General features: G+C 49.4%; 1 protein-coding gene across 1 annotated transcript in view; it reads left to right on the forward strand.

The window, feature by feature from the left end:
• The window catches only part of LOC144770977 (E3 ubiquitin-protein ligase TRIM39-like), a 159,363-nt gene that overhangs the window by 57,638 nt on the left and 84,645 nt on the right, over positions 1-17,080 (forward strand). The window contains exon 3 of the mRNA XM_078655843.1: positions 6,714-6,944. Within this exon, the coding sequence (XP_078511969.1) occupies positions 6,714-6,944 (231 nt within the window). The remainder of the gene's footprint in view (positions 1-6,713; positions 6,945-17,080) is intronic.

Below are 17,080 nucleotides of genomic sequence, written 5' to 3' on the forward strand. Positions count from 1 at the left end.
CACAGTTCTAGGCTTGATAGCGCCTAGAGATCACGGCGCTTTGCAGGCAAGGCCCAGCCAATTCTTCAGTCCTTGTCAAAGTAGCGCTTGGAGCACAGCTTTAAGGGGCACAGCACTTCCAGGAGGACAGCGCAAGGGGGGGCGGACAGTCCCAGCAGCAGGCCCCAGGGTAACGCTTCTCACCTCCTGGGGGGCCAGTCCAAGGTGCTCCCTCCTTTCCAGGTGCTTTTAAGCGCAGCGCTTGTGTGGTGCCAGGTCCCAGTGGCCTCAGGGACCGAGGCTTGCCCTCATTACTTCTCCAGGGGCCAGGGAACAGAGCAGCAGGCACTACTGGGCCAGGTCAGCAGTTAGTGGGGACTCATCAAAAGAAGGCGGTAGGCTTTCACCATCCTCCACTGTAGCGTGGCCCTCCTCCTACACAGCAGCCTGAACTCCTGAAGTGGGGCTTCCACTAGCCCTGGGGACAGTAGAGGGGTTCTAGATAGGTGCAGGGTCCAGTGCACAGGCCCATGTGGCGGTATCCCCTGGCAGCAGGTCCCCTCATGTTCCTGTCCCTGCGCTGTCTCAGCACATGGTGGCACATCCCCCCTTATTTATATGCCCCTCACCTCACCTTCCAGGCAGTGCCAGAGCCTTCTAGAATTCTCAGGTGAACTAGTTCTAACTGGCTCAGGGGGGGGGGGGGAGTAGAGCACCCTGGGTGCCAGGCTTTCCCTCCAAATGCTTGGGTGGCTGAGTACCTAACATCTAGACCGCTAACCTACTGCAGTCAGGTGGCACAACGCACAGCCATGGCATCCATTTTGAATACAGCATTCCATCAGGGTACATTTCTATAATGGGGGGTTAATAACTGCACACCGTTGCATTGTCACATTAAACAGGGCATCTCAATACCACACATGGCCTATACAACTTTATCTACCATGGGGGAGACATTCTAAAATAGGGGGGTGAAGGTTAAAAATTTCGGGGGAAAAGGTGAAGTCCAACACGTCCCCTTCAGGAGTGCTTGGACACGTCAGTGGAACCAGGCTCAGGTTGAGTTATCAGATCTGGTGTTGGTGGACGACCGCACCCATCGGTCTCTGCAGTGGTAGAATACACAAAACCTTTCAAAAGGGCGGCCCTTCATCGACCTGGTTCCACAGATAGTGCTAACAGCGGATGCATTGCTCATCGGCTGGGTAGCTCATCACCAGACGCATATAATTGAGGACCTATGGAGCCTGCAGCAAAAGCCGCTCCACGTGAACCATCTAGAGCTGCTCGCAATTTTTCTAGAGCTCAAAGCATTTCAAGTTAATCTAGAGGGCAAAGCTGTCCTGATCCGTACAGACAACATGACAACTATGTACTACATACAGACACTAGGGGGACACTCTCCAGCTATGACAATTAGCACAGGCCATCTGGAGATGGGCCATACAGGACAGAATGTTTCTCCTGGCCGAACTCCTTCCATGAGTAAACAATCAGATTGCAGGTCTGCTCAGTCGTCAAAGACAACAGCTCCACGAATGGGACCTTCACCCTCAAGTTCTCCTCTCATTCTTTCAAATGTGAGGCCACCCAGAAATAGATTTGTTCGCCACACACCAAAACGCAAAATGCCTAAGCTTCACGTCCAGGTATTTACACCCATTGACCAGAGGCAATGCGCTATGGATCAACTGGTGAGGGATATTTGCCTATGCTTTCCCCCTCTCCCACTTATTCAATTAGTGGTTCGGAAGCTCAGAAAGGCGTCCCTGACATTAATCCTAGTTGCCCCCACATGAGCTCGACAACCCTGGTTCACAACCCTTTTGGAGCTCTCAGTTCCTCTCCAAAACTACTCTTCACTCCCAATATGCTCACTCAGAGCCTTGGAGAGATAAGACATCCAGATCCCAGCCATCTCAACCTTGCGATCTGGCACCTGAAATCTTAGTTTGGCTACCTTAATCTTTCGCCAGACGGTATAAATATTATCAAAGAGGCTAGACGCCCTACCACAAGAGCATGCTTCGCAGCAAAGTGGAAGCGATTTCTGATATACTGTAATAACAATCAAATCGATCCACCGAACCCTTCAGTTCAAAACATAATTTGCTCTTTACTGCATCTACAGCATTCCAATTTAGCGTACTCTTCCATATGCTTACATCTTGCTGCAATAGCTGCATACCTACAAAACAGACATCTGTCTCTTTTTAGAGTGCCTGTCATCAAAGCATTTATGGAGGGACTTAAGAGAATCATTCCTCCAATACTTCCACCTGCTCCAGTGTGGAATCTTAGCATTGTCCTCACCAGGGTAATGGGGCAAACCTTTGAGCCATTGCAAAGATGTGAAATACCATTTCTTACATGGAAGGTAGCTTTCCTCATTGCTATCACATCTCTGAGGAGAGTGGGTGAGCTTCAGGCACTAACCATAGAAGAACCATTTTTACAAATACACCAAAACAAAGTGGTTCTTCGGACCAACCCTAAATTTCTACCAAAGGTCATTTCTGCCTTTCATATCAACCAATCTGTAGAGTTGCCTGTGTTATTCCCTCAACCAGATTCTGTGGCAGAACGTGCTTTACACACTTAAGATGTGAAAAGAGCAATTCTTTGCTATATAGAAATGACAAAACCTTTCCGCAAAACAACTAATTGTCGCTTTTGCTCCACCACATGGTATTGCAAGGTGGATAGTCTAATGCATTCAGACATTCTATGCAAAAGCAAAAAGAACTTTAACAATCCCCCCACTATAGCACACTCCACTCTCAAACTGGGGGCTTCTATGGCATTTCTAGGAAACATACCCATAGATGATATCTGCAAAGCTGCAACATGGTCTGAACCTCACACATTCACAAAACTCTATTGTGTAGATGTGTTTGCAAGACAGCAAGCTAGTGTGGGCCAGGTAGTTTTATGTACATTATTTTGTACCACTGCAACAGCTACAGGTTAGCCACCGCTTTGGGAGATAACTGCTTTTTAGTGTGCACAGCATGTGAGCTACAGCTCACATGCCTCCAACGGAAAATGCTACTTACCACAGTATGCATCTGTTCTTGGCATGTAGAGCTGTAGAGCCATATGCGTCCACCCGCCTCCCCGGGTACCTTTAGCTGTTGCAGCTATATCTTACTTAGATGCATGCATTCATGGACCTCTCTTTTTACTACTCTTACTAACTCCAGTATCACCCTCTGCGAGAAACAATCTAACAATGCAGTCGATGGCCGTGCGCACTCACTGGTTAGTCACCGCTTTGGGAGAATACTGCTGTATAGTGTATGCAAAGCATGTGTCTACCGCACACATCCCTCACATAGATTGTTACTTACCCTGTAAGCATCTGTTCTTGGCATGTAGAGCTATAGATTCACATGTGCCCACCCTCCTCCACGGACACCTATGGTTGTTGCATTTCTTATTTACATTACATACGCATGGACATCTCTGTACAAAATATATTTACTCCATTTTCAACCTCTTGCGGGAAAACAATCTAACAATGGAGATGATGCACATGTGCACTATCACAGAAAGGAGGAGCCACCCCTTACCCTGTGACTGGGAAGACTTCTTGAAGAAAAACAACTTGCAAACATCCAGACCCACCACTAGATGGCAGGGGTATGCAAAGCATGTGAATTTACAGCGCTACTTGCCAAGAACAGGTGCTTACAGGGTAAGTAACATAATCCATCTGATTGATAAGAGACAGTTTTTTATTTTAATAACTGCACAAAGGGCTATATCCTAATAGCTTCGGACCTCCCCCGGATAATGCTAGTAAATGGAGGCGGCAGGAGATGAATGTAAGGTGCAGCAACTGCTTGATGCTGGGTTGTAAATGACCACATCTTTTTGTCTCCGCTGTAGACAAGAATCCAGATGTTGTAAATTCAGTAGAAGAATTGCAGACAATAGACTCGTTTAGAAATGTTTCTTTCAGTGAAAGAAGAGGTCTAGGGGGCACCTGCCTTTCACTTCATAGAAAAAAAAGAACATTCTATTCTTATCACCATGCAAGTTAGTAACCACAGGTGACCACTCCACTATTGCCTTCTTTAAAAGTCTCCTGTGCTGCTGAAAACCATGAAGGTTTCTCTGGGGGTTGAATCTGTTACTCAGCCGGCACAAACAATTCCGACTCAAGCAAAAGGTGATGTATTCTATGAACAGCTTCCCTTTTGCCATACTTCGTCTCTCACAATGAGGATGGTAAAAAGGTTGTCAGAAATGACCACATGTATCTATTTGAGACTAAATTTGCAATCTTGAGCGTTCCTGTGCACGTCTCCTATGAACAGTCAGTTGTCCCAAGTAAAAGAGAACTCTGAGGTTCTTGTGCCTGTCCCCCAAATTACACAGTGAATTTCAATGCTTGACCTAAAGCAGCTTGACCAGTGGCAGGAACTTCGAACCTCCAATCCATACAGCCAGCTTTACAACACAAGCATCCCATTCGAGATGCAACTAGTGTAGTGTTTGTTGCAAAAAATATATATATTTGAGTACATCATAGCAATGATCACATCATCTCGAGCTGGGCTCTAAGGAATTATTCAGTCTAAGACCTAGCTAATTCTTCCAGTTACAAGCTCTAGCTCAGTTGCCCCTCCCTCAACAAGAAAACAATCTTCCTGCCATGAAGACCGGTCATGAAGAAAGACCAATGTTGCAGCGAAGCGGGGCACCCACCCAACTCCAGGCCATCCTCTGCTAGTGCCCCTCAGATACTCCCATTCACGCACCAGGCCATTGGATCCGTGCCCACGCTTTGCGCCTGTGAGCAGCACACCACTGGCGAAACCGGCCATTTGACCAGCTCACTGCGCCATGTGTTCACATTGGGACCTCAGCTGGCTTTCCAATGCCACGTCATTTCCCACTTTGCGAGAACCGTAGCCAAATCAGGTAATCTATTAATGGCCTTACTTTTGGCCAGGCGTGAGAATCACTCCAGTAAACTTACTCGGGGAGCAGGTAACATTACGTGCGATGGGTAATGTCTTTGACGCATTCCGTCACACCGTCCCAGAACCCTAAAGGGTAGGACCGGCCCAGACCATGTGATAAATCTCAGCCCCAAGCTTGCCAGCTCTAGGGCATGCTACACCATAGTCCTTTAATATCTCAATCCTGCCAGGCATAAAATAAGCCCTGTGGAGAAAATTCAAGTTAATTAATGTGAGCCTGACGTTTCAAACCTTCTTCTTTGGAACGTGCTCCTGATTTTTTTGACCAGTCTGCCTCTGGAATCGGGGGCCCCTTAATTCACCATTATGTCCTGAAGCTCCTTGGGGGCAGGAGTAACAGTTTCTGCTCTAAGAGCCCTATGGATGTATGTAACCGCTCTGAGGCCCTGTGGAGGGGCAGATAAGGTGACCACTCTGATGCATCATGGTTTCAGCCACCCTGGCCCCGTGGCTTTTGACTGTCACTAGTACAGCCCTACGCAAGTAACATTTGCACCCTCTGACATCCAAACTCCAGCTGTAGGTCCTCCATTAGGAGCAGTCTGCCTGCCCGAAAGAGGCCACCCCCAGGTAATACCAGCGGCTGCCCACTGGAAGGCCCACGCCATTCACCGCCACGCTGCCCCAATCCCAGCCATTGTGAAGGTAAGTCAGGAGAGTGGGAATTGTGCACAAGCACTGCATCCAACCACGTCAAATAACAGTCCACTCCGAGGGCCTTCCTGGGGAGGACGCCGGGGATTCAAAAGCTGTAGAAATGACTCCTGTGAAGCAGGGTTCAAATGGCCCACTTCTCTCTTAGGAGTCTGCTGACCACATACCCACTGGGTGAACCCCCGCATCTGCTCCGCCAAATAATGAGGTCCAAAATCTAGTGCCGCAAGACGACCCGCCGCCTGCCAGACCCCCTACACCAGCTTAATCCGCAGCGATCCAGGGCCCTGGAATATTTGAGCTAGTTAAGTCATTCCGGAGTCGGATCCAAAACAAAATGGCCGTGTACCTTTTGATCCTTCACAAAAATTGTGCAGTCTGTAGTGTCTCATTTACTAGAAGTTGGAACATAGAGTGAAATGCATCAAACAGGCCGAGTCACAGTACATACTGCAGAAGCATGCAACATGTGGGGCAAACAGAAGTGATACCAATTGTAAAGTTTAGCTGTATTTATTGGTACATTGCGATATAAAACAATAGAACGCGTAGTATAGCAAGTATTTGCAATGCAATAGGTCTCGCATTTGTTAAAGTTAGAGCTGTTGGCATTGAAAATAACTGTTTTTACTTTTGTTGAGGAGGAGAACTGACTGTTGGTCTGTATTCCTTTTCGAGGTGCAGGACAGAAGTGCTGTTGCTGGAGCATTGTCGAGGGAGGAATCTCCCTTGTCCGCTGTCATGTAGAAAAAAACGAAACAACATGGTGTGCTTCCACTGCGCCCTCGCAATCTTTCAACTCAGAAAAGGAAAACTTAGGGCAGCTAGAAAAACATAAAAGGGGGTTGCAGCGCAGTGTGCTGCAGCTATGTCGATAAGTCATCTCTTCATGACATACAGAACGTTTGTTTGTCACAAAGAGATGCTGCAGAAAGGCTTCTACCCTATGCTGTTGGGAGGATCAAGTTAACATTAGTCACACATTAGCAGTGTTCAGAACTTTGCAACTTTGTAGGAAACGCTAATATTCTGTTTATATATGCATGCATGTATATGTCTGTGTATAATTTTTTTTCTTCTTAACAGGGCGAATTGGAAACTGAAAGGTTGAGAATTGTGGCAGAGTTTGTAAGACTTCACCAGCACCTGCACAATGCAGAAAAGAGTCTGCTCGATAAACTAAAGGAGCTGGATGAGAAACTTATGCAGGAAGAAAACACGAAGATAACAAAATTAACAAACCAAATGTCTTCTCTAAATGACCTGATCGCTGATCTTGAGATGAAGTGTCGGCTGCCGGCAGAGGAGCTCCTGAAGGTGATGTAAAATAGAAGACAGAGCTGCATAGTGTTCGGTGTCTGCTTCCTCGTGCATGGTTCTGTGTGCAGTGGTAACCACCCTCCCTGGACCAGAGTACCCCTTGCTTGTTCAGACGCCTTCTTAATGTATTAGCATGCACGTTTGCATGAATCCATACCCAAATACAAACCAGGGAATGCTTCTTGAGTGGACGCACCTACAGTATTGTAGATGGGACCTCCAGGCACTGTACAACTGCTGCAGTGTTGTTAGTGTGGGGCAACATCTTGTCGTTTGTTCCCCGGTCCTTCGGCTGCCCTCTTCCGCAGTGTTGAGGGTTGCTGGTTAGTCAGTCATGTATGACACTTGCTTCCTGTTCCTTCAGATGCCCCTTTAGACATAAGGGGGAAAGAGATGGAGAATTTTTATGTAGGGGATAATGTTTTGCTCCCTAATTAAATGAGACCTACCCTACTATTCCCTCGATCTAGACTCCTAAACCGAGCATCGCTTGTATCCTAAGGAGAGTGTAGAGTAACCTGCGGCTACATGTTGTGTATGATGCACGAGTGGGGTATTTCTATAGCTAGCGCAATCCGAGCCAAAAGGCAGCACAGATTAAACGAGTGAGAGGAGATGTGTCTGGTTTCTGCTCTGCTAATGCAGTGGTATGTAGCGTTCGTTAAAGAAGCGCGTCTTCAATTCTTTCCTAAACTGCGGCAGCATCCTGGTACCGGGGTGTTGTTCCAGATCTGGGGCGCATCAGTCCGATGGTATCCTGGCCGTGAGTGTGCAGAGAGCTACCAGAGGTGGTTAGCTTGTCTGCAACATGAGTGGGGTGCTAGTCGTGATGGCTTTTTAAATGGTGTGGGGCCAATGGAGTTCCATCCTGATGGGGGTGCCTGATGTAGTTTCTTGAGAGCTGACGCATGTAGGGTGCCTTCAAGGAGTGCTGGTGTGGAGTCTGGAAGGCCATGAAGTAGGGCATTACCAGCATCCAGATACAAAAGTAGAAAGACTTGAACGGCAGTTCTGAAGTCACTTTCTGGATAGAACTTTAACTTCCTAGAAGGGAGAGCTGGTACAAGGCCGTCTTTGTGGTTTTTAACAATGAGTTCCTTGAGCCCACATCGAATGGGGAACTTTGGTGATCTGGAGGTGCGACTAACTGGTGTCCTTTGGAAAGGTAGAATGAGATTCAGCTGTATCTTGATTTGAAGGCAATAGGTGTCGTATTTATAAGAGCATCTGTCCATCGCCCGCACAGTCTGGCATGCTTCAACCATGTGGAAGCTCCCCTTGTGGGACACAACAACTTTAGAGAGTGATCTCCTATGAGCTAGGAATTGCATGAGTTTCCGTTTGGTCTGTAGACTCCGTTCCTCCTGCTCCCAATGGTCTGTCCTTATTTCCCATATAGGTGCAACTAACTGTCCAGTGCTTTAATTCCGCTCTCGCCTACTAAAACTAATGTCCAAGGGCGAGTCTGTCACCCGTCACCCCATCGCAGCTTTGAAAATATATGGAGGGGGCATGTGGAGATGAGGCAGAATAGACTATGAAAGGATATACTCTGTCTCACAGGGGTTTCGGCTACTACTGCTCATGTCAGGGGGTTAATGAGAGAAATCTCTCTCGTATGGGTTACAGTAGCCATTTCTCTTAATACACTGCCCTCGCCTCTGCAGTGGTAAGCTGTCCTCTCTTCGGCTAGGAGAATTTATAGTATATACAGTGGTATCTGCATTTGTTAAAAATTGTATTTCTATTTTTTTTTTTACCGTCTGAGTGGAAACATATCTACCTCCAAACACACAAAAGTACAGTATTGCTCTGATTCTCACTTCTGTACAACATGTGGTACTTTTATTCGCAACATCCTTTAGGAACACCATCAATTCCACCGTCTCTTCTAGGTTTAGACTTCCTCCTCCTCATTCTTCCTTTCTGGAGTTTAGCCTTGTCTGAAGTCACTGGCGGCGCTCTGTGGCGTCACTGGCGGCGCTCTGTGGCGTCACTGGCGGCGCTCTGTGGCGTCACTGGCGGCGCTCTGTGGCGTCACTGGCGGCGCTCTGTGGCGTCACTGGCGGCGCTCTGTGGCAGCACTGGCGGCGCTCTGTGGCGTCACTGGCGGCTCTCTGTGGCGTCACTGGCGGCTCTCTGTGGCGTAACTGGTTGGTGCGTTGCTTGTAACCCAATCCGCGTTGCCTGTAACCCAATCCGGGTTGGCGCGTTGCCTGTAACCCAATCCGGGTTGGCGCGTTGCCTGTACCCCATTCCGGGTTGGCGCGTTGCCTGTACCCCATTCCGTGTTTGCGCTTTGCCAGTAACCCTCTCGGGGTTAGCGCTTTGCCAGTAACCCTCTTGGTGTTAGCGCGTTGCCAGTAACCCTCTCGGGGTTAGCGCTTTGCCAGTAACCCTCTTGGTGTTAGCGCGTTGCCAGTAACCCTCTTGGTGTTAGCGCGTTGCCAGTAACCCTCTTGGTGTTAGCGCGTTGCCAGTAACCCTCTTGGTGTTAGCGCGTTGCCAGTAACCCTCTTGGTGTTAGCGCGTTGCCAGTAACCCTCTTGGTGTTAGCGCGTTGCCAGTAACCCTCTTGGTGTTAGCGCGTTGCCAGTAACCCTCTTGGTGTTAGCGCGTTGCCAGTAACCCTCTTGGTGTTAGCGCGTTGCCAGTAACCCTCTTGGTGTTAGCGCGTTGCCAGTAACCCTCTTGGTGTTAGCGCGTTGCCAGTAACCCTCTTGGTGTTAGCGCGTTGCCAGTAACCCTCTTGGTGTTAGCGCGTTGCCAGTAACCCTCTTGGTGTTAGCGTGTTGCCAGTAACCCTCTTGGTGTTAGCGCGTTGCCAGTAACCCTCTTGGTGTTAGCGCGTTGGCAGTAACTCTCTTGGTGTTAGCGCGTTGCCAGTAACCCTCTTGGTGTTAGCGCGTTGCCAGTAACCCTCTTGGTGTTAGCGCGTTGCCAGTAACTCTCTTGGTGTTAGCGCGTTGCCAGTAACCCTCTTGGTGTTAGCGCGTTGCCAGTAACCCTCTTGGTGTTAGCGCGTTGCCAGTAACCCTCTTGGTGTTGGCGCGTTGCCAGTAACCCTCTTGGTGTTAGCGCGTTGCCAGTAACCCTCTTGGTGTTGGCGCGTTGCCAGTAACCCTCTTGGTGTTGGCGCGTTGCCAGTAACCCTCTTGGTTTTGGCGCGTTGCCAGTAACCCTCTTGGTGTTAGCGCGTTGCCAGTAACCCTCTTGGTGTTAGCGCGTTGCCAGTAACCCTCTTGGTGTTAGCGCGTTGCCAGTAACCCTCTTGGTGTTAGCGCGTTGCCAGTAACCCTCTTGGTGTTAGCGCGTTGCCAGTAACCCTCTTGGTGTTAGCGCGTTGCCAGTAACCCTCTTGGTGTTAGCGCGTTGCCAGTAACCCTCTTGGTGTTAGCGCGTTGCCAGTAACCCTCTTGGTGTTAGCGCGTTGCCAGTAACCCTCTTGGTGTTAGCGCGTTGCCAGTAACCCTCTTGGTGTTAGCGCGTTGCCAGTAACCCTCTTGGTGTTAGCGCGTTGCCAGTAACTCTCTTGGTGTTAGCGCGTTGGCAGTAACTCTCTTGGTGTTAGCGCGTTGCCAGTAACCCTCTTGGTGTTAGCGCGTTGCCAGTAACCCTCTTGGTGTTAGCGCGTTGCCAGTAACCCTCTTGGTGTTAGCGCGTTGCCAGTAACCCTCTTGGTGTTAGCGCGTTGCCAGTAACTCTCTTGGTGTTAGCGCGTTGCCAGTAACTCTCTTGGTGTTAGCGCGTTGCCAGTAACCCTCTTGGGGTTAGCGCGTTGCCAGTAACCCTCTCGGGGTTAGTGCGTTGCCAGTAATCTCCTCATGGTGTTAGCGCGTTGCCAGTAACCCTCTTGGTGTTAGCGCGTTGCCAGTAACCCTCTTGGTGTTAGCGCGTTGCCAGTAACCCTCTTGGTGTTAGCGCGTTGCCAGTAACCCTCTTGGTGTTAGCGCGTTGCCAGTAACTTTCTTGGTGTTAGCGCGTTGCCAGTAACCCTCTTGGTGTTAGCGCGTTGCCAGTAACCCTCTTGGTGTTAGCGCATTGCCAGTAACTCTCTCGGGGTTAGTGCGTTGCCAGTAACCCTCTTGGTGTTAGCGCGTTGCCAGTAACCCTCTTGGTGTTAGCGCGTTGCCAGTAACCCTCTTGGTGTTAGCGCGTTGCCAGTAACCCTCTTGGTGTTAGCGCGTTGCCAGTAACCCTCTTGGTGTTAGCGCGTTGCCAGTAACCCTCTTGGTGTTAGCGCGTTGCCAGTAACTCTCTTGGTGTTAGCGCGTTGCCAGTAACTCTCTTGGTGTTAGCGCGTTGCCAGTAACCCTCTTGGGGTTAGCGCGTTGCCAGTAACCCTCTCGGGGTTAGTGCGTTGCCAGTAATCTCCTCATGGTGTTAGCGCGTTGCCAGTAACCCTCTTGGTGTTAGCGCGTTGCCAGTAACCCTCTTGGTGTTAGCGCGTTGCCAGTAACCCTCTTGGTGTTAGCGCGTTGCCAGTAACCCTCTTGGTGTTAGCGCGTTGCCAGTAACTTTCTTGGTGTTAGCGCGTTGCCAGTAACCCTCTTGGTGTTAGCGCGTTGCCAGTAACCCTCTTGGTGTTAGCGCATTGCCAGTAACTCTCTCGGGGTTAGTGCGTTGCCAGTAACCCTCTTGGTGTTAGTGCGTTGCCAGTAACTCTCTTGGTGTTAGCGCGTTGCCAGTAACCCTCTCGGGGTTAGTGCGTTGCCAGTAACCCTCTCGGGGTTAGTGCGTTGCCAGTAACCCTCTCGGGGTTAGCGCGTTGCCAGTAACCCTCTCGGGGTTAGCGCGTTGCCAGTAACCCTCTCGGGGTTAGCGCGTTGCCAGTAACCCTCTCGGGGTTAGCGCGTTGCCAGTAACCCTCTTGGTGTTAGCGCGTTGCCAGTAACCCTCTTGGTGTTAGCGCGTTGCCAGTAACTCTCTCGGGGTTAGCGCGTTGCCAGTAACCCTCTTGGTGTTAGCGCGTTGCCAGTAACTCTCTTGGTGTTAGCGCGTTGCCAGTAACCCTCTCGGGGTTAGTGCGTTGCCAGTAACCCTCTTGGTGTTAGCGCGTTGCCAGTAACCCTCTTGGTGTTAGCGCGTTGCCAGTAACCCTCTTGGTGTTAGCGCGTTGCCAGTAACCCTCTCGGGGTTGGTGCGTTGCCAGTAATCTCCTCATGGCTAGGTTAGCACGTTTCCAGGGTTGGCATGTTGCAGTAACCCCCTCCATCCCTCAGGGTTCTCATGTCTGTGTAACTCCCCAACCCCTCAGGGTTGTCTCGCTCCTGTAAACCCCCACTCCCTCCACCCAGGGTTATCTCGTTCCTGTAACCACCCCTTTCCCCTCAATCCAGGCCCTCTCGTTCCCATCGGGGTAATCACGTTCCAGTAACCCCCCACAAAGCATCCGCGCACATGGCACTAAAAATCCCACTGGTGCAGGATTTCTTTGAGCCCTGAACAGCCGCTGGGGAGGGGCTTTCCCAGCTCCCATGTCTGTTCTGCAGGTTTGTGGAAAAAGACTATCAGTGTGCATGTTGCGCGGATGTCATTTCCCTAAAACTGAAATGCTGGGCTCATTTTTGTTTCACTTTCTACAGGCCCGTGAGGCTACACCAGCCCCCGAGCATGTAGCAAGACATGAGATGTATCATTGGAAAGTGGAGAATCTCCCCTTTTCAATCGTACCCTTCCCAGTGGGATCCACCACTAGACACCAGGGAGGGGAAAGCAGCCACTTGAGGAAGGGCCTTTGCTCCCCCAAATGTTTTTGGAGCAATTCAGTCTTTCGGCCCTCCGATGGGGTGGGGGGAGAAAGCCCGCCCCCTTCCAGAGCGGGTCGAGCAGCAATCTGCCAGGGCTGGTTGTTGTTCCCAGTCCAGCCCTTCTTGGCTGGCAGTGCGCGGGGATGATGCTTGGCTGGCAGAGTGCGTGGGTGGCATTTGGCTGGCGGTGTGCGTGGATGGCGCTTGGCTGGAGGTGTGTGGGGTGGCTTGCATGGATCCCCCAGCGTTTTCTTACCCAGAATGCTTGCAAACCTCTAATTTACAAAATCACATCTTCCACACATGTCTGTGTGGGTAGGTTGTAGGATCACCGTGCAGGCACAAACGTCCTCCTACCCAGCATTCCCCTTGGTCTCCCAAGAAAAACGATACCTCACTTGTACGAGTGCCCAAAGTAGCGTCAGCCCAAAATGTATTCAAAAACTGCCCTTTTTGACCTGCTTTGGGCCCCCCTCAATCTTTACACGTTTTTGTCCCTTGCATGTCATAGGCACTTGGCCCATCCACACAAGTAAGATATTATTTTTATTGGTAGACTGAGGGGAACGCTGAGTGATAGGAAATTAATGCAGTACAGTGAATCTACAACTTTCCCACTCCGATATTGGAGGAAAATGTGACTTTTTATCTAAATATGAAGTTTTTAGAGAATTCGTGGAAGGAAAATGTTGGGGATCAACGCAAGCCGCACCTCCCTGGACTCCCACGGGTGACTAGTTTTCAGAAATGTCTGTTCTTTAGGTTCCCCTAAATGTCTGCAAACCTGGGACCAAAAACGCAGGCGCCCACCTATCTTATCACAAAACTACCTAGTTTTTCAAGGTGGCACCTGCGTTTTTGGTCCCGGGCCCAGCGGGCATCTAGGGAAACCTACCAAACCCTCACATTTCTGTAAACTAGACACCCAGGGGAGTCTAGTGAGGTATGGCTTGTGTGGGTCCCCCAACGCTTTCTTACCCAGAATCCCCTGCAAAACTCAAATGTAGCTGACAAAATCACATTTTCTCACGTTTCTGTGTGGGATCACAATGCCATTACAAATGTACTACCACCCAGAATTCCCCTTGGTCTCCCGAGTAAATGATACCTCACTTTTGTGGGTGTTCAAGGCAGAGTAGGCTAAAAAAAAATTGTTTTTAAATGTACTACTTTAAATTTGCTGTGCTATACGTGTCGAGCAGTATAGCAGTATGTGCTATATGTGTTTTTGGCCCTTCCCTGTAACAGGCCTTTGCCCCACCCACACAAGCGAGGTTCGAGTTGAGCAGTCACAAAGTTTGAATGTTAGAAATTTGACTTTACTCGATAGTTCCCTTTCACCCAAGCTTTGTTTTTAGCATTATGTTTCACTCGCTCGAACGCCGTTGCTCCATTTCTGTAAAGAGGGATGAAAATCTTGTTGTTAATCTGGCCACAAATGTGGCAGCTGTGTCTCTATTCCCAGTGGTAATTCCTCATTCTTAGTCCTCTAGATAGTGCTGCGGCTGCTTCTGTGGACCCAGTGGTAATTCCTCATTCTAAGTCCTCTAGACAGTGCTACTAGCTGCTTCTCTGGTCCCGTCGATAATTCCTACATTCTAAATCCTCTAGACAGTTCTGCTAGCTGCGTCTCTAGTCCCAGTGGTAATTCCTCATTCTAAGTCCTCAAGGCCGTGCTGCAGCTGCGGCATCTGTTCCCGTCTGTAATTCCTCATCCTCAGTCCTCAAGGCAGAGCTGCAGCTGCGGCATCTCTGTTCCCGTCTGTAATTCCTCATTCTCAGTCCTCAAGGCACTAAGGTCTGTAAACTGAGCCCCTAGGGTTCTCTTTTCTCCCAAATGTTTATTGGTGTTGGGGTAAACAGGAGCCCCTGAATTGTTGGGGGCCCTCTGCCCCACAGGGCCCTGTGTTCTGCTCCTTCTTTAGGACACCGGTGTGAATGACCTGCCTCAACAGTGAAATGGGTCAAATGTTTGTTTCATTAGTGATTACTCTGCCTGCCTTCAACACCCGAGCATGACTCAATTACCTAAGAAATTGTATGCAACGGGTGATGTAATCACTAATAACGGGGCGTGGTGAGGGCGAACCAGCTACAATTGTGGGAAACAAAAGCTTTTTAAATGTATACATTTATCACCTATCCCTGTACAGACGTGTGTGTAGGGAAAGCCAAAAATAGTTTATTCTGCTAAGCGTTTGAGTCAATCACACCACATGCTTATTCTGTTTCTTAACTAGAAGAAAAGATGAGCTTCACTGCATTGGATGTTGTTCTACTCTGCCCTTATAGAGACAATACGGAACCTGGGCTGCTTTGGGAATTCACAAGGGTATATTATCAATCCCTTTATCACTGTTTTAGCGGCAGTTTCCTGTGGCTAAAGCGGCCTTAATTTTAACTCCGTTCTTGATAATATACCCCTGTGTTCTTTGAGACTATAACCCTGCAAATGGCAGAATACTAGCCTGGGAAGTGACGTGCAAGGAGCCCCTATCATTTGAACAAAGAGGAAGTGCAAGGCTGCAGAAGAGATGGGGATTGCTGGTTTGTAAAGATGGAAAGGAAAATGGAACTCTCCATGACCGCGCTCGCCCAAGTGATTTCATTTTAGGGTACTAGAATGAAGGCAAAATGTCCTTGCAGCTGCACTATCGGCTGTCTGTTAATTAAAATTTCGGGTTGCTTTTCAGATTCTGTGCTTTGAATAAGGATAGCTACCCCGTGTGAGAAGTTGGCCTGATATATAATGCTCACTAGTTCTAGTGATCACCTTGTACCATGCCAAGCAACCCTTATGATGATGGTTGTAAGTCAACCTTATAGACAAGCTATCCTAGGGGTAGCATGGACTAAGCAGTCTTAGGCTAAACTCTGTAAAGGCATGTGAAGCAAGCTGTTTTACCATACACAATCCCCTTGAATACCAAATGAAAGGACACCACACAGATATATATTGAAAATATATATAGATTTATTTCTACAAATATCCCCTATACTCTTTATGAGCACAGAAGCAAATGCGTTAAAACAAAACACAGTTTAAATATACAAAAGTTGCACAATATGGATGAGCCCTAGGGGCCACCTAAACCATATACTAAAATAGTGGTATAAGAACCACTATGGGGAAAGTGAAGAGGCCTAGGGCCTGGGGAATCGCTGGAGCTGTTCGAGACTAGCAGTGATGAAGTCGGGAAAGGCCCGCAGGACTCTGGTGCAGCGCTTAAAGTGCACGCATGCACCAATGTTAAGTCAATGGTGCGTAAAAGTTACAAAGTTAGTGTTTTAGGAACCTTCCGATGGACCTACAAGGATAAAACTTTAGACACAGGCACTAGAGGTGTGTACCAGTGTGGGAACACCGGCGTTGCTGAGTTACCTCACCCACAGGAAGCGGGTGCACAGGTGCGAAGTAGTGTCGGGTTTCGTCACGCAGGTCGATGGTGCTTGGAGCTGAAGATGCTGCAGGCGGGTCGTCGAGGAGAGTTCCGGTGGATCCAAGGGTGGATCTGAAGAGGTGAAGACCTGAAAGCAGAGGGGACAATGTTCAAAGTCACTAGCCAGTGACTACCGTGGAACCAGGATGGAACCAGGCAATGTCGGGTGCAAACAGGTGATGAAGTGAAGATTGTCTCTGCAGCCACGTGGACACGAAGAGGTCCAGGACGTCCAGGAGTCGATCACGAGCTGTCCCACGTAGGCTCTCGCTGATGGCGGTGTCGGCAACTTGATTGGAGCAAACAGGCCTTGGCTAAAGCAAGCCACGCAGGAATCTATGCAAGCTTCTTACTCGGACCAGCAAGGTAAGAGCGGGTGCTCCTTTTCAGGGGAGCAAGGGCCAGTCAGGTGCAACCAGACCAGCGGTGTAAGTTGTAGTTTTCGTCGCCAAGATGGCCGCTAGCCACGTGGCAAGTGGCCGGGATGGCGCGTCGAGTGGCAAAGTGCAAAAGGGCCCCACGCAGATCGTGGAGATGCTGGGGGGCTGATCTTCGGTGCAAATGCTGCTCGGTGTCGGGGCTTCTCAAACCCCAAAGCACAGCGTTGAGGGTGCCTCGGGTGCTGCGCATTCAGCTCTTCGGGGGTCTTCCAAGATGTCCGGTCCCACGTCTCTCGGTGCCTCCACGGGTCTCTTCTTTTCAGGGACTGTGGATCGGGCTCTGAGATGTCTGGGAGTCTGGGTCTTGTCAGGCTCTGGGCTCGGGCTGCGGCGGCAAAGCAGACGTCGAGTTGCTGGTTGGTGCCTGTATTCACAGGGTGGTCACTCTTTGGCCACAAGGGAGATTCTCTTCAGTCTTCTGTGCAGCAGAATGTCGAAGTCCAGTTTTCTTCTTATTTTCAAGTCGAGTTCAGGATGATCTGAAGTCTTGGGACACAGCTCCT

Source organism: Lissotriton helveticus, chromosome 7, assembly GCF_964261635.1.
Source record: "Lissotriton helveticus chromosome 7, aLisHel1.1, whole genome shotgun sequence".
NCBI classification, from domain to species: Eukaryota; Metazoa; Chordata; class Amphibia; order Caudata; family Salamandridae; genus Lissotriton; species Lissotriton helveticus.